The sequence below is a fragment of the Chiloscyllium plagiosum genome, unplaced genomic scaffold (genome assembly GCF_037043375.1).
Source record: "Chiloscyllium plagiosum isolate Xiang-an unplaced genomic scaffold, Cpla_swu_hap1 HiC_scaffold_26, whole genome shotgun sequence".
Classification (NCBI taxonomy): domain Eukaryota; kingdom Metazoa; phylum Chordata; class Chondrichthyes; order Orectolobiformes; family Hemiscylliidae; genus Chiloscyllium; species Chiloscyllium plagiosum.
Genome location: NW_028270164.1, coordinates 37,442,282 through 37,460,827, shown reverse-complemented (window position 1 = coordinate 37,460,827; position 18,546 = coordinate 37,442,282). Strand labels below are relative to the sequence as shown.

General features: G+C 39.8%; 1 protein-coding gene across 5 annotated transcripts in view; it reads right to left on the bottom strand.

The window, feature by feature from the left end:
* The window catches only part of LOC122563237 (neuron navigator 1), a 653,551-nt gene that overhangs the window by 66,774 nt on the left and 568,231 nt on the right, over positions 1-18,546 (bottom strand). For all 5 annotated transcript variants that reach the window (XM_087973627.1, XM_087973629.1, XM_087973628.1 and 2 more), the window contains 5 exons: positions 9,841-9,893; positions 7,954-7,977; positions 7,564-7,641; positions 5,849-5,932; positions 4,129-4,240 (listed from right to left, as the gene is read on the bottom strand). In XM_087973627.1, coding sequence (XP_087829753.1) covers positions 4,129-4,240; positions 5,849-5,932; positions 7,564-7,641; positions 7,954-7,977; positions 9,841-9,893 — 351 coding nt within the window. The remainder of the gene's footprint in view (positions 1-4,128; positions 4,241-5,848; positions 5,933-7,563; positions 7,642-7,953; positions 7,978-9,840; positions 9,894-18,546) is intronic.

Here is an 18,546-nt window from a genome sequence, read left to right as displayed (position 1 = left end):
GAACTGTTCCAATACAGTAATAAACACACCCTTAGCAAAGGCAAATTCAGTAAAATAGATTGCCGCACATGCATAGTTTCTCCAGTCCAGGAGGGAAGAGCATCAAGAGAAAATTCTAGCAGAGATAGAGAACCCAAGCTTTTAGGTGCACAGCAACTTCAAAACCCCAACTGCTATTCAAAGCTAAACTAAAATTCTGTGGGAGCTTGACCCTACACATTCATGCTACTTCAATTTTTCCAACGGAAGAAAACCCAAGGCCTCACAAGCTGCTTACTTTATTGGCTTGGAACAGGCTGATTGCCGTCTCTCTCTCAATCTCTCTTCATTAAAAAAAAAAGGACAAAAAGCACCTCTTAAAGCTATAGTATCATCACAATCCCTTTTACACTTGGCCATTTGCTTGCAGCTCTTGCAAAGTGTTTGCCGAATAAGCTGCTGGCACATGCTGCAGCTCTGAATCTGAGATAGCATCGTCCTATACAGGGACAAGTTGATTCCTGTCTGTGTTGCTAGATTCACTGTTCGAATGCTCTGTATTGTCACAAGCTGCCTTCCTCACCATTTGTGCGAACAAGTTATGTTAAATAGCACAGGGTGGCAGACAGTAACTCACTGCTCATCACCTTGTGCACAAAGAAAGCACTATTACCCAGAAAAAGAAATAGAGAGACTGGCAGCTTCCCATAAGTGCACAAGGCAGAGAGTGCAAACATGCCGTGTGTCATATCAGCACAAAAAAAACCTGTGCAGATACATCAGGTGCATATGCAAAGGGACCTGGCATGAAATATGCAAGTTATCAGTGTCAGCTCCAGAGTAAAATGCTGAAGGGTCTGATCTACTGCTGTTAGTCCAATTACAGACATAATGATTCTGGTAGTGGTTCTCTGATGCCAAATGGTGTGAATGAGTGGCTGAGGAGAATGGCAGTCTATAGGAACATTGAGCAGATGAAGCAGTTGCGTGATGACTGGGACAGCCATTCAATAAGCTGCAGCTGCCTGCTAGCCACTCAGTTTTATATGTCAGGTTTTGCATCATTTACTTTCTCAGGAGAGGTATTTTGGAAGTGAGCTATAAGAAGGTCGAGGTGGGGTTTTAATGAGATGCAAATACGCAGAATCAATTTAGTTATTGCTGAAGAGTAAATTGGAAAGTTGCCATTTATGGCTCAGGAAAATATGTCTTAATTTTCACATTAAGAATCTGATTTCTTTCCCCCATTCTGTCCCTACATTGAGACCTTACTTGCCATTACTCTCACCACACCAGGAAGGAGAAAACTTTGCCCAGAGGATCTGCTATAGCAGGAATAACAAAAGCAGGGAAGCATATGATAACTCTCAATATTAACATCCCAACAACAGGCAACGTGGGCAGTGGAATTTACAGCTTTAAAAATGGCTTCCTCAACACTTCACAGAATTTTACTTCTGAAGGCAGGGACCAACATTGGACAATATTCAGGTGTCAAAAGTATGAAGGAGGATGACAGGAATTCCACCTCATTTGTACCAATGGCAACTGATGAATTTGCTGCTGCCAAACTTGCTAACTGAGAGGCATGGGCAGGTGTGCAGCCCCACCTGTAATGCAGCCACTGCTGAGGTGTGCAAAAGCCTTAAAGCCTTCATGAGAAAGGCTAAAGAAACTACTAAACCTATAAAAGTATAAATCCATTGAAAGCCCTCTGATCTAGTTGCTGGGGCCATTGCGACTACATGCAGCTGATAGCCTCCCTGTAATGATTGTAATGAGGTCAGCCAGGTAGACCTCTCAGAATATGAGTTCCCTGATTGGCGCTCTTAATCCAGTCCAATCAGGGAACCCTGGCAAACAGACATAAACAGGAGTGTCAGACTTTCTGACATTCTGATGGCTGGCTCTGAGGGAGCTGGAGAAGTGTCAAGGACTTTCCATGTGTAGATAAAGGGAGACTTAGTAATGGGATATTGGCCTGTGTGGAGTTATTTCACTCTGCATCCAGGGGAGCGAAAGGGAGTGGTTCCTGGGCTCAGTTCACCAATGTTGAAATACTGATGACCAAATTAAATGGATCACTTTATTACTTAAATTTGCTTCCTGCTGGATCATCAAACAGTATTTTCTAAACCTACAACCTCTACCATCAAGGACAAAGGCAGCAGATGTATGGTAAAACCACTGAAAGCACATTCCACTGTAAACCATACATTATCTTGACCTGGGACTCTCGCTAACTTTTCATTGGCATTGGGTCAAAATCCTACAACTCCCTCCCCAACACCATTAAGGGTGCAACTACACAGGAAGGATGGCAGCAGTTCAAGAAGGCAGCTCAATACCATCAGCAACATAAAGATGGGCAATAAATACTGGCTCAGATAGCAGAGCAGTAATTAGTGGCTTTAGATTTGTCTTGCTTTTTTGTAAGCAGGATATATTTGACCTATGTTTGACATTCCAGGGTAGAACCCAGTGATGTAGCTGTATTGAACAGCTTAGTAAGAAACAAGGCTACCTTAGGGGCTGAAGTCTTGCATACTATCGCCAGCACATTGTCAGTATCCAGCAACTTAAGCTGTTTCTTGATATCATGTGAATTTGATCCAACTGGCTGAAGACTGACAACTGTGATGCTGAGGAACCGAGGAGGAAGCTGTGATTTATCATTGGCATTTCTGGCTAAAAGATACTTGCACCTTTTCCACTGACATGCTGGTTACTCCCATCACTGGGGGGTATTTGTGAAGTTCCCTCCTACATTGAGTTGTTTAGTTGACCACCACAATTCAAAAGTAGATGTTGCAGGACTAGAGAATTTAGATCTGATCCATTGGTTGTGTGATCACTTAGCTCTGACTATTACATGTTGCTTAGCATACAGTAGTCTTGTGGTGTACCTGTACCAGGTTGATACTTCATTTTCAGGAATGCCTGATGCTGCTCATTGCGTATTGTATTGCATTCATCATTGAACATGTCAACATGGTCTTTGTTCCTAATCCTTCCACACCTTATTTCCTCTGTGTAATGTTGTTAAATTTGATCATATCGCTGAAGACTTCATCAAGACACTTCATTCACTAGAAATGGTATAATCCTTTTTACTCAGTCATATCTCTTCACTATAGTTAAGAGCGCTAGTTACTAACTTTTTAAATCACTTGCAATATAAGACTCAAATTTTAATTTTTTTAAATTGTTTCGCCTTACCTCTGATAGCATGCTGGAAAAGCTGCTTTGTGTCCTGTTGCCTCAACATTCTTTTTGTGAAACTACAACTGGACGCAGCACACAGCAATGGTCTTATTGGATTTTATAAAGATTTACCTTTACATTTCAATATTCCGTTTGCTTTAAACCAGCATTAAACTTGTTTTTTTTTGGTGCATGCGAATGACTTTAGCTACATGGAGAAATGGTTTTATCAATCATTTTCCTACCCCATCCAAAATGTGGCAACTTGTGCACACACTCACAAAATTTCCATATAGCCTATTTCTTCCATTCCACCATAACAATTATACCACCTTCATCTTCCTTTAGTCCTCAGAATTATGTGCCATGTCTCCTATCATGTTAATAGCCCAAGAGAAAAAGCCATTTTGAGAACAGTCTACCAGTTCCAATTATTGAGAAAATATTCTTCAGTTCTATTTTTAAAGTCCTCCCTTTTCCCTCATTGCACAGTCTTAAATCTTTATCAATAGCTTTCTGAAAATCTTTGACGAGTTGCTACACTCAAGGAGCAAATATATCATTTTCAGTGCATTTCTCTTATCCAGCACTTCTGTTCGCCAAATTCCTTATGGGGTTTGTCAAGCACAGTCCTTCTTTATGAACTCAATGTTGATTGTTTCTAGTCACCTTTACTTCCTCTAGATATTTAGTAATTCATCCTTAATTAAAGAGGGAAAATATTCACCACACACATTAAGCCAACTGGACTATAATTGTGAGAGTTTGTCCAGTCATAATTAACAACAGTTTTTCTACAATGAATATAGCCTATTTTAGAAAGACAGAGGGAGAAAGAAGAATAAAAAGTAAGGAAGCATGGGAATTAGAACACTTTGCTAGCTAAGGGTTAGTGACTGAAAGGAAGCTATTGTCCAGTTCTTGTACTAACAGATTAAAGCTTACCTTTGGGTGTCAAGTCTGGATTGTTCAATGCTCCCTGTATAACAGCTTGTGCTTCTGCATTCTTTTTATGCAACATATCAATTGTTTCTTTGAGATCAAATAACTCTGAATCCTGTTAGAAGTTAAACAAAATAAAGGAAGAACTTTACAGAAACATCACAGTGCTGAACCTGAAAATAGTATCAGTAAACAACACCACCTTATATCAAAAATAGTGTGCAATATTTAATCTTTGATAAATTGACTGCAACCTTTCTAGTCAATAGACACAGCACCATGCAGAACATCAGTGAAAATAATCCAATTACTGTACAGGGTATGGGAATAACTTAATTCAAGAAAAGTTATGATTAACTGAGATTAAAATGTTTTTGCTTAAATCTGTAGTGAGAAAGAAACACTGAAATCGCTTGCCGAGTTTTGCAGCAGTATTATAGAGACTTTGCTCAAAATCAGTTTTAACAGTCAGTCCTTATTACTGAAATTTAAATATTAATTAGATTTTGATCGAAAAAAATGAAAGGATCTTTGCGTCAGATATGCTTGTGTGAAGCCTGTGTATTGTCAAAGTGTTGCACAATGCAGGAAGGTACACGTCTTCCAATGCCCTCATTGGGAACGTCCTTAAAGCAGCTCTGAATTATTGGTTTCAACATGGTTCAGTCAATGTTCAGGTCAAGTAGGAGCCATCTGCTTCATTGTTTCTCTTTTCTTTTTCCATAAAACCTTTGCATGAGCTTATAAATAGAAGACAAGATGTGTTCAACCAAAACATTGTGTTTCTTTGCTTGAGAAAAAAATGGAAATGCAACTTTTGTTTTCTTCAATAAAATAGAAAGAAAGATAGTCTCAGCAGCAATATTAATATTACTGCTCAAAAACTACAGATGGCTGACTGCAAATAATAAACTGTCATTCACCAATCAATTCAACCATTTTGAGATGTAACCTTTTTGGTTCATAAAATGCAATTGCCATTTTGTACAACAAATAGACCATTCTGTATCAATGTTGCACCAGCCATTTCCTGTTCTTGAGTGATGGGTTACAGCAAAATATGTTTTTTTTAATCTGTCAGCTTAACAACAAGACAGTTTATGCCATTTTTGCTTGTTAAGGCTTTTATCAGATTGAAGAAACCCAAGTCGGTGTATTAGAATATCTGCCTGGACCACGTTTCCTATTGATAGTTTACCAGTATTCAGAAGCAATCTCGGTTGCTGCATTACTCGGAGGTGTTCATCTGTTCACCACTGACATACAGTGCAGTGCTCAATTGTACTTCTCTAAATTTTCATGGTAATGTCAGAAACTGTCTTCCTGCTTTTCATTTGTAAATACCACGTTGACACAGCATCCAAAATATCATTGTGGCGATGAATGTTCTGTATTATTTACCCTATTACAGCAGAAAAACCTGCTGTGCACCATCTGCCAATATGATAGAACAGATGGTAATTCTCCACCGAGTTTCTTTCTCTTTCTCAGTATACTCCTACACACGAGTACTTAGGAACTGAGATCATAATCTGCCTCAACAATGTAGAACTTTACAATCTATGTAGATGGAATGATCTGATGTAATCTTAGTTTAAACAGTAGTGATTATTGGCTATGGTTTCATAGCACACTACTTAGACATTTAATGTCATCAACCCAGTACTTTGTCAATAAACCTAAGGTTGGGTTTTAGAGGCAACCAAGTTTGATTCTCACAGACCTTCTGCTCTGCTGTCAAAGCGAGGCTCTGTAAACGAGATGTCATGTTCGTCAAACTTTGTTCAAATGCTGCCACAAGATGAGCCTAAAATTTAGGAGAGAAACAACCAAAGAAAACAACTTTTTAATTTATCTTTTTCTGAAACACATTCTAAAATGTTCAAAAACATTTACACAAAGTTAGTTTTGCTTTCAAAATTAAATTTGTTCCAGCTCCGATCAACTGAATTCCTTGACGTATAGTTAACAAATTATCACAGGTATATCTTGGGTACTCAGTGTAAAGTGCACCTGATAACTTGTTGAGTAACCCTTTCTTTGATAATTTTTTTTAGATCAATAAAAAAATTGTGACTGAAATACATTTCATGATGATATCATTTTGGAGCTAACAATTGGTAAAGAAAGGATTATATGGTGCAAGGGATGATCATGATGTTGTAAATGTGGATAAATTCAAAATAAATACAATAAATCAAACTGAAGCCTTGATAAAGTGCAGAACAGAAGCACTCTGATTCAATTCTCGTCCTGTTATAATGATTTGCTAAGCTTAGGTGAGATACCACTGGTCACAATGGACTTTGGCTTCCTCAGATCAGTGAGCAGAAAGTTTACCTGCAAATGGTCTGGATTATGAATGAGAACAGGCAGGTCCTTCATGGGCAAAGAGATGGACAATGCTCCCACATGGATTTGAAAAATGGTAATTTCAGCAAGGAGCCAATTGTATCATCAGGTTGTGAATGCAGCCCAGCAGCACCAGGGACACATAGATGATGTGAAAAGCAAGGTCTCGTTAGCATCCCACTTGCTGATCAAAAATGTCCAGTCGTCAGCATTCATGAACCAATTATTCCAGCTGGGAAGTTGGACACCAAATGTTAATTCTTCACTCTATCAACTGTTTTGAGATTAACTTTCACTTCATTGTATTAAATTCCAATGCAGATTCCAAATATTAAAATGAAACAGTGAAGAAGTGCAAAGAGGAGGGGCTTATATGTTGCCTTTGTGGCTGGTTTTGCAACCATGAGAACCATTTTTCAGTCAATAAAATTGCCCAGGATAAAGTATTGGAATTACAGGCACAGAGTAAGCATAGCGGGTATTAAGAAAACAAAAATATTTAAAGTAGGTTTCACTGCAATGGAACAGGAGTAATACATTGGCTGAAAGGCATTTAGTGCCCATTGGAGTGGATGTTTTAAAGGAAGTAACATAGAATATAAGAACCTGTTAATAAGTTATTAACTTTAGGGTGTAGGTTTGCTCGCTGAGCTGTAGGTTTGACATCCAGACATTTCATTACCTGGCTAGGTAACATCATCAGTGGCGACCTCAAAGTGAAGCGAAGCTGTTGTCTCCTGCTTTCTATTTATATGTTTGTCCTGGATGGGGTTCCTGGGATTTGTGGTGATGTCATTTCCTGTTCATTTTCTGAGGGGTTAGTTATTAACTATTCTTCCATGGTACCTTGCCCCATTTACAGGGAACCTAGCCTGGACCCTAGTGGTCTGTTTTTCTATGGATACTTTTACTGGGCATTATGATGATATTGGCCAAAATCAGAATCTAGAATACCCTGAATACTCGTTATAGTGTACTGCTCCACGGCTTTAGTCATTATCACATTACTTTTGACAGAAATGCAACAACAGATGTGGTTTATTAAATAGAACATTGCTGTGAAGAAAGTACAAAGAAACAACTTACATTTGTAGATAGTTGTGATGTAAGTGCAGAAACCTTGTCATGTGAGGACTCCAGTTCCCTACGCAGTTTGCGAATATGCTGCAACAAATATTTCCACACTGACTCCAAGTTGTTTATAAGATTGCAAACACCAAATGAAAGACAGATTTTATTTCAATATGTCTCATCAAGCAAACACTTTTGATATACTGAATCCTCTTACCAGTAAAAGATCTTGGCGGAGCAGAAATTGATATAAATTGCTACTTTACATTAATGTGCACAAGGAGGAGTAAAGAATGTGTCCATTTTATGGTGAACAAATATTTAAATGAATATGCTAATGAACAAAATCTCCATTACCTATTACATTGCACAGAAACAAATCAATAAATCACTGGATGCTCCTACCTCTCCTTGGGCCTTGTCTTCACTCTGCAGGAACGGAAAATAAAACATATTCAAACTCTCAAATTAATGATGGAGGAAGGCTTCTAAATGTTGATATGTTCCATCTAAATACAGCTGATGTTGGAAGGGAGCACGCAAGCTCTGAATGTATTTTATGGCTCAGGAAATTAAAAGCAACAGCAAGCTGCAGTCAATATTCAATGTATTGACACAGTAAATGTCAGTACACAAAATCAAGCAAGACTGGCTTATTGAAGTGCAGGAAAGATACTTCTTTTCTGAAAAGGCCATAACTCTTATCTCTGCACTGCAGACTCTATATTGACATTTTGTAGTGATTATTTTGTTGCATTATGCACACAAATATGAGACAATCTGGGACTTTTTAAACAGGCAGTTCTCAGACTGATAATAACATGGAGTCAGAGATAATCATATTCCTTGCAGAATTCATGTCCATTTAATGTTCATCTCAATATAAATTTCAAAACGAGAAAATGTCTGACAAAGTAGCTTCTTTGTGATAATCAATTTGTATTCAAATTGCATTTATTTCCTCTAACATACCAACACAACAGTTTGTTTTCAAGAAGCAGTGTTATACTCTCCACAATGTTGGCTGAGGTTGTCACATGACAACCAAATGGCCAAGGCAATTACACATAGCTGTGTAGGAGGTTAGCAATAGAGGCATGATGGGTATTAACCATTCTCCTCCAAACAGAGTATCTCACTACTGTAAATCACAATAGCTGCCAGTGGGGGATTTAAAGATGAGAGAAAGTGACTACATTTACTGCAATTTTCAGACTAAGGAATTACATTCTTCTCCCCCAAATTTCAGGTGCTGGCATTAGATTTCTGCTATTCTATTATGAAGAACTCCCATATGCCTTTTGATCTTTTCCAATAGTTGAAAAAATGCAGCAAGCCTGAGATTGCTTGCCTTAGAGCAGAGTGGGTTGGGGGGAATGGATTGAGGCCTTGAAAAAGGAAATAGAAAAAAAAAACTTTACATTCACAGGAGCATTGATGACCAGAAGACAAATGAATTGCAAAAATTTCAGGAGAGTTAGGCAGGTTTATTAATGTGGAGAAGTCTTCTTAAAACAGCAAATTGGTGCAATCTAGAATTCACAGCCTGAAAGGATGATGAAAGCAAATAAAATAATAACTTTCAACAGAGAATAGGATATACATGAGGAATTTTGAAAGGTTATGTGGAAAGAGTAGGGCAGTGAGATGAATTGTATAGCTATATTAAGTACCAACATGATCCAATGAGTGAGCTTTTTCATCGATCTGGCTGGGGTTTCACCCATTGGTTACAGACCTGGTGGGGATCCCTGTCAATACTGTGGAGGAGACCCAACAGAAGTCACAATTAGGCACCATCCACCATGGAAGACAAACATGCAGCATTTCCTGAAATTAAGTGGGCCTACTCAGCTATTTTCTCACCATAGACAAGACTTAAATCCAACCTAATGGGTCAACTGGCCTCTAGACTCATTCATTTTCTCATCACAGAAAATTGCAAATCCACAAAGTATTGCATGTTCTCTGTACCGCACACATTGCAGAGCTGCTAAGAACATGTTCCTCTGTTAAGAGACAGTGGATTGATTCAGAATGTAGATTTTACAGAAACAGAATCCATAAAACTATTCTACTCTTCAGCATACTGCAGAATATTTCAAATCAAATATTGATACATGAACAAAATAAATGCAATTTTATTTTATATTTTCAGAATTGCATTGAATCATCAACTCATGCCTGTGAATATTTCTTGTTAAATATGGATACAATTAAAGTCAGAGATTTAATGGCACTAATAAAACTTAATTCTCAATTTTAAAAAAGCAACAGGTTAACAAGACTTACTGTGGAATGAACAGATGACGTTGTGGAGGAGAGTGAAAGCACTGAGCCATGAACTGCAAAATAGTTTTTCATATGCGATTATTGTACCAAAATATATTTACATCACAAAATAGAAACATAACATGTCCCTATTCCTGATTTATAATAATGCACATTGTAATACTAAAATACAGTCACTCTTCTTAAAGACGATTTAAAAAAAAATACTGAATCAGTGTTTGCAAACATCACTATGTCATAAAGTCTTCCCTGGTCCAATGTTACTTTTCTTTGCTAATGTTTTCTGCCCATTTCTTTGTGGTACATCGCCTCACCACCTCACCAAGTCTCCAGGTTGAGAAAATGTCTGATGTCCACTTCTCTGTCACGTCTTGCTTGAGTAAAGTTGCAGTTTGGAGAAGCACAATGGATATTAATATTTCTAGCTCTTCCCTTTCCAAAAGGGAAAACTCGCCCAGTGAACAAATCTGGCTGGAGTGAGTCAGACACAGGAACATTTTTCTCAGTTCCCTTTTGTGATTGGACACTGAATGACTAACAAAGACGGACTCAAAGACACTGCTGGCTGGGCAACATCTGAGAGGCTGCACAATTCCTGTTTAATCCCCAAGCCATCGTTAACTTCTGGTGAGCTCAGAGATAAATAGTGATAATGGACTGATTAACGAGACTAACTGACCTGTCACTGCAAGTGGGCAGATTTCCTGTATGGGGTCTTTTTCACCTTAATCACAGAATATTTTCCTATAGCTGAGGCACTGATGTGCAGGAGAAAGTGAGGACTGCAGATGCTGGAGAAGTCAGTGCTGAAAAGGGTGGCACTGGAAAAGGCACAGCAGGTCAGGCAGCAACCTAGGAGCAGGAAAGTTGATGTTTCCTGCTCCTCGGATGCTGCCTGACCTACTGTGCTTTTCCAGTGCCACCCTTTTTGGCACTGATGTACAGCCTGACTAAGGGGGTCTAACAACTAAAATGGTTTGATTAAATTCTACCCTTTTAAAAACTGAATCGGAGATGCAAGAAGAGGACTTGGGAAAACCTTATTTGTGCAGAATTGTTATACACTCTCAAATAGAGAGTTAATGAGGAGCAGTAAGTCAGCGGAATTAATTTGGGATTAATGTAGTTAAGAGATGGTGCTCCAAATGATCTCCAAATTTTGATTACTGTTGAAAGCTATGCCTGTTATGTAGGCAAACATGACATCCAATTGAATAGAACAAGAACTCTCCAACAATAGGTTTGTGAAAAAAAAATCAATATTTTTGTCATCATTGGCTAAACAACAGAAGAATTCTCTGCTCTTCCCTGATCCAAGTTGAAGGATTTTTTACATCTACCTGACTACAATGGCCTCTGTTTAATAACTCTGTCAGTTGGCTGGACATATTGGTTTATGATGCAGAGTGACACCAGTAGTATGGGTTTAATTGCTGCACTGGCTGAGGTTACCATAAAGGACTCTCCTCCTTAACTACTCGCCTGGCTGAAGTGTGATGGTCCTCAGGTTAAACCACCTCTAGTCAGGTCTCTCTCTAATGAAGCAGCAGCTCTATTGTCTGGTCAGACTCTGGCACCTTTACCTTTTAAAAAACAGATCTTTGAGAGTACAGCACCCTCTCAGAATGAGGTAGAGAATTCTTTCTTGACATATACTGGCAGTTCATGTTGTTTGAGGATGGTAAAAACACTTTTATAAGTCCTAGAGTCCATTGTGCAAATAATGGGACACAGATCCCACAAAACTGTGGCACCAACATTCAGGTCTTCATGGCCAGAGACACTAAGCATTTATGTTAAAGGCTGTATTTCAGAGACACCTCAATGAAGCCTTCCTGCTTAGTTCTGTCATGGTTACAGACATCAATCAGATGTGTATGTTTGCAATGATCGGTGAGCTTGATATAAATGGGCATGATAGCATCCTCAATATTTTATGCCATTTCTACAAAACCACAGCGAATAAATGGTTAAATAACTCTGCAAGACCAGTTATCTGAATACGTTGCGGACTTCCAACTCAGCTACATTTCAAAGGGTGGAGCTTTGCATTCCCAATCAAATTTACACGTGGACCCCTCACAGTCAGTACATAAACAGGAACACATTCAGTTCTCCAAAGCTTATGTTGCTATTCTGATTGGGTCTGACACACTGATGTATATATTCAAGGGAAACAATTATCATTTTATCAAAATGTCAGTAAAACCTGTATAGCAATGGAAATCGTGAAAATTAAAATCTTTGCAGTTGGCTCTTTACAAAGATCTGGAAGTTTAACCTTGCACCACTGCAGGATAGTGTGATTTCTGTTAATGAATCACTCAACGGTAATGGAGTTAGTTTTACTGACAGGGAAGAGAGTAACTTTGTTTCACATCAACATTTATTATCTAGTTTTCACTAGTTAAATTCTGAAACAAATCAAAAGCCAGAAATGCGGGAGTCATTGGTTCTTAGAAATTTCCTTATTAGGACACTGTGTAGAGATACAAAACGTTCAGACCTACCACAGGCTCATCTTGTGATTTGTGATGGTAACTGTGCTAGTTTCATTATTGCATTAGAATGAATATTAAAAGGGAAATACAAAGGAAAATTTAACGCAAGCTTTGATTTTATTAACAGGACTGTTGTTAACATATTGCACACAAGTCTTGAGTGGTAACATTCCTGACACATGGTTAGCAGCTTAGGCTTCAAGATGCACTCTAGACTGTTATAACCAAGGTAGCTGTATGCATAACGCAATCAAACAAGTTGTGTACCAGCTAGTAAATTCTACATCCAAAGGCATTTAGTAAAAGGAGGGCTTCTTGCTCAGTCATGTGATGGAAAGAAACTGGAGCCTCAAACATTAGTGTAAAAGTGTGCACAGTACAGCAGCTTGGATTCTTTTTGAAGGATCTGTTGGTTAGACAACGTGCATCAGAATGGAGCCAACCGTGTGGGGTTCGATCCCCCATTCTGGGCTGTCATTGGTCTGGGATTTGCCTTCTTGCTCCATCTGTGCTGGGAATTAGTGTGAGGGTTAGATCTGGCATTAGGCAGAGAACTCAAGAAGAAGAAAAAGTATTATAAACAACTAAAGCCTTTTACATGAACGTTTCTAGCACCATTGCAGTGTACTGGTCCAACGAGGAGCCGTAATAATGGGATTGGGTAGGGGAAGATGACCTAGTGTTCAGACTTCCCCAGTTTCATGCACATACATTTACTAAATATATGTAGCTTCAAATTTATCATTCTTTCTTCGGCTTTGCCACCGTTAAACCATGACACAGTCTAACATATTAGTCAAAGACACAAATGGAAAGGAAATCCATCACAATAACAGGGATGTGAATGAATAGGAATCTGTAAGCCAATTTTCTTGAACTAAAACTTTAATTACAGTCTTTTTCACAAAATTTACGTAGCTAGAGGCAGGATTGCTCTCTTAATTACATGCCAGACTTAGGGAAGTTTTGGAAAAGCATGCAAAATGAAGGACACAATTTAGTCCGGTCCATGGGAGCAGACAGAGAGGAAGAAGTGGCTATGCATCCAGAGATTTGTAGCAGAAAGAAGCCATTCTGCCCTTCAAGTCTGCTTCACCATTCAATAAGCTCATGGTCGATTCATTTGTGGTCTCAAGTCCTACAATCTTCTCTGCTCCCCCAGAACCCTAGAATTCGTACAAATCAAAAATCTAATTCGGTCTTGAATAAAGATAATGACCCGCATCCATTGCTTTGTGGGGAAGAGAATTCCTCAGGCTGAATATTCTTGACTTCGTAAAAGTGGGAGCTCTTAATCTTAAACTGTGTCATCCAGTTCTGGCCTCAGCAAGGTGAAACATCAGAAAGACAAACCACAGAACTGTGGATGTTGGAAATCAGAAACAAATACAAAAATTGCTGGGAAAACTCAGCAAATCTGGGGAAGGTGGAACATTCTTTCACAAAAGGACTCTGTTCAATAAAAGTACAGCCTCACTGAAATAGCTCCACAGAGGTCAGTATCCTGCCAACAAGTCACCCTTTATTTGTATATGGACAGTCCTTGGTCTGACCCAGCTCCCTCAGAACCAGTTCTCACAGTGAACAGAATCTCTGACACTCCTGTTCTTATCTGTCAGTCAGGGCTCCCTGATTGGGCCAGATTAACAGCCCCAATCAGGAAACCCGTTCCATGTGGTCCACCTCGTTGACGTCATTACAATCACTACCCTCCTTGTAGACTGGGGAAATGGGAGTGAGGGGTTACCATGCTGATTAGGAACCCTGTTGCTCTCCTCTGTTGCCGATTCTGCACTCCTCACCAGTATCTTGACTGCTTGACTTGTCTTGCCTGGGTTCTGGGGTCACTTCCATCTTGGTGGTCACAGTTCCAGGACTGGCCACCACTTTGGCTAATGGCACTGCTGTGAATGAAGAGCTGCTGATAGAGCAGCAGTTTGAGGGGGTAGGGACAGCAGCTTTTATTTTAACCAAGAGGTACTTTCAAACACTCAGGGCTGACACTGAAAATAATTTTAAAAAGTACGCACAAAGACAGGGAATGCATTCATAACAGCCCAGAAATTCCAATCATGGCCAAAAATCCTACTTTGGACCTTGGCCAAATAAGAATACACAGATACATTAGATGATTTTTAGTCTGTTAGTATTGGACAGGAGTTTGCTACAAATCAATGGAGACCAGTGCATAAATCCTCAGAGACAGCAAGGGACAGGATCATTATAGATACCACATGCCCCTTTAGCAGCAGATAGTGAGTTTTAATTCTGATTTAAATGTCCAGTTATACAGCCAACTATTTGACAATTGCTGTGAAAGGATGAGTGTGTAGGAGAAGTCTGGAGATATGTTGCCAGGTGAGAGAGTGAGAAAAGGTACGGTTGGATGGGATAGATTGGCAGGTAGGTGGACAGACATTTACGGTAACTTGAGGGGACAGGCAGTAGGGAAGGATGGGGTAGCTATGAAGCCAGTATGAGGGGGAAAACCACATGTTGGCCATGGAATAGATTTCAAGTCTGTCAGAATCAGGGACTGTTGTTGAGGGACAGTTCAGTTTTAAAGTTACTCAAGGGATAAGAGTCGGTCTTCAATCCTCTAACCTTTCCTGAGTAACTATTAAAACTTAAGCAAATCAGAATCCTCCAGCATCTCAGGCTTTAAGATGCAGAGTAATTACCAATCAGAATATTTAAATTGCTGGTCAATCTTCTCAGCATTGGAATTTTTATATGGCCCCCAAACATAATTTTAGTCTGTGCTGCAATGATATTTATCTAGCTCAGATATTCCGATGACCAACCAGTCAAAAATTGAAAAGTAAAGTAGAGGAATAAAACTGACAGAAAACTGCTAACCTCTGGGTTCTGTAAGCAATGTACGTGGAGGGCCCTGCACGATTACCTGTGCTCTCCATATAAATTACAATACTGCCGGGCAGTGACAAAGCAAATATATTTAGCCTCAGACAACAGCTCATGTCTTTGCTGACAACTCTTTCACAGTTTATCGGCGCTAAAGCACCTCCACTGAGTTCTCCATCTGTTTTTTATGAATAGTACAGAAATCCGTAGGGTAGTGAAAAAAGAACCCGTGAAAGAATAATTTAAAGGCTTGGATATAAATAGCATTTGCTGATAATGTTAATTGTACCCCCAAGGTAGACACACAATCTTGCTGTTATCTGATCGGTGTAGTGTGAGGCCATTTCCCAGTGGGATGTTTGAGTTGGAATGCTGTAGTGGGAAACTCAAATAGAAAGTAGATATACTATAAACAGGCAAGTGCACATTTCACATCAAATATCGGAAAATGTTCCAGACAACAATGGAAAGGCAGCTCCATTGAGTTGGAGCCAGGTAAAAGAAAGAAGAGAATATAAAACAGCAAATACATAAGTGAGTGCTGAAACACACACAGAAATTTAATAAAGATGTGCTGCACAAAACATTAAACAAGGTATGAAATGGAAAAGAAAGAGAATAACTCCTGGGAAAAAAAGCAATTACCTCCCCTGTTTGGATAATGTTCCAATTGTGCTCTTACTCTCAGGAGTTCTTGGGCCATAACATTGATATGTCTGTTTTGTTTCTATGAAAGATAAGACATGCTGGAGGTCTGGAGCACAGTCACTACTTCAATTAAATGGGAGCTGTGTGCTCTAGTACAGAATTATCGTTTCCTTCCTCAAAATACATTTTCTACTGCCTTTCGAGAAGGAACTTATCCATGTTAACAGTATACAGATCTTCTTTATATGAACATGCAGTGCGAGCTATAATTTAAATCTTCCAGCTGAGACAAGGCAGTTTGCAACCACAAGGGAGTCAATCCGTGTTACGTGTCATCTGGGCCAAGACGAATAGAATTATTCTTTAGAAGACATGCATTTCAAAACATCCGTCAAAAATAGGACTTGTATCAACAGCTTGATGTCCAGATTACTTTAAACAGCAACAATTCCTTCTTCAACATAATATTCTTGGTCAATTAGTTTACTCATTATGTAAAGCAACAGTTGACACATTTATATTTTGTTAGGATTAAAAAATTTTCCCAGTTAAAACTGGTGATGTTGTTGCCAGGATAAAAACAAAAGACTGCCCCATTTTGACAGGTGATGGGACCTACACTACATTTCACTGTGTAGAAGTCAGTTGCAGCCAGGCCTACCATCCCATTAAAGGTAATAGGCATCTGTGAAGAGCCAGCAGCCCAGTCAGAGGGCTGGTAGTTCAGTTAGGCTACAGAAAACACAGCTGTTTCTGCACCTAGATAAAGGCAACATACTCATACATTTATGCTTTCACCAGCACGTCTGTTTAACCTACAGGTACTCTGGTTAGTCAGGCAGACCCCACATATGAGATTAGATTACAGTGTGGAAACAGGCCCTTCGGCCCAACAAGTCCACACCGACCCGCCGAAGCGAAACCCACCCATACCCCTACATTTACCCCTTACCTAACACTATGGGCAATTTAGTATGGCCAATTCACCTGACCCTGCACATCTTTTTGGACTGTGGGAGGAAACCGGAGCACCCGGAGGAAACCCACGCAGACACGGGGAGAATGTGCAAACTCCACACAGTCAGTCGCCTGAGGCGGGAATTGAACCCGGGTCTCTGGCGCTGTGAGGCAGCAGTGCTAACCACTGTGCCACCGTGCCACCCACAAATGATGGGTTGAAGGGGAAAGGGTCACCAAAGGGAGGTGACTCCAATTTTGTCTGAGTGGCCATTTGCACTGGTAAGTTACTTTGTAGGCCAGGACTGCCCAAGCAGGAGAAGCTCTTCCGACATAGTTTTGGATAAGGCTGAAGATAACAGGAACTGATATGATGCTCCATAATTGGCTACTACGTGAGTGGAATAATGCTGAGTCATTCAGAACTGTTACAAGCTAAGGTTGCAGGAATTCACTAACTACTGTCTCTATCAAATAAAGATGAAATGTTGAGGATTGGTTCACGTGCACAGATAATTCCAAATAAGGCATACACTTGGCACAAAGACCTATGTACAAAGAGCCTGAGAAAACCTTTTGTTCAGCAGAACTTCAAAGATTAACAATGCAGGAGTTACCCTATGACTGCAGGCGTGGTGAAGACGTCAAGAAGAGTTCCAGCCTGGCACGCTGTCAATTATCTCAGTAATAATGTTTGGGGTTAGTTACAGAACCCAGTGGTGGAATTATCTCTAGTAGTTAAAAGCATTACATTACTCATTTAAGTACTTAATAAATTAATCAAGGTTTACAGAGTTTTAAGTGTTGCTGATCTATCTTCTATGCTTAGCGTCGGAGGCTGAGGGGTGACCTTATAGAGGTTTACAAAATTATGAGGGGCATGGATAGGATAAATAGACAAAGCCTTTTCCCTGGGATCGGGGAGTCCAGAACTAGAGGGCATAGGGTGGTACGTGTATGGAATGAGCTGCCAGAGGGTGTGGTGGAGGCTGGTACAATTGCAACATTTAAGAGGAATTGGGAGAGTATATGAATAGGAAGGGTTTGGAGGGATATGGGCCGGGTGGTAGCAAGTGGGACTAGATTGGGTTGGGATATCTGGTCGGCATGGACGAGTTGGACCGAAGGATCTGTTTCCATGCTGTACATCTCTATGACTCTATGTTGTCTCTCAGAGACAGGCAACAGCAGAGTACACTGGAAAGTTGCCAGGGTTTACCTTGTTATTCCCACATAATATCATCCCCACAATGTGACCCCAGTGGTAAAAAACCAGTAGAGCACACGATTACTCACTGATATGGCTCAATTTAGCTTCAGGAGGGCCTTTCTTCCTCGAACCCTATCCTGAAGGTCGTGGAAAATTCAGCCATTCTCTGAGTTTTCTGAATGATATGAAATATTTAACCTAGTCAGAAGGATTCAATGTCAATGTATGTAACTGGAAAAAATGGGCAGCATAGTGGCTCAGCAGTTAGCATTGCTGCCTCATAGTGTCAGGGACCCAGGTTCGATTCCAGCCTCGGGCGACTGTGTGGAGTTTGCGCATTCTCCCCATGTCTGCATGGAATTCCTCCGAATGCTCAGGTTTCCTCCCACAATACAAAGATGTGCAGGTTAAGTGAAATGGCCATGCTAAATTGTCCATTGTGTTCTGGAATGTGTAGGCTAGGTGCATTAGTTAGGGTAAATGTAGAGGAATAGAATAGGGGAATAGGTCCAGGTGGAATACTCT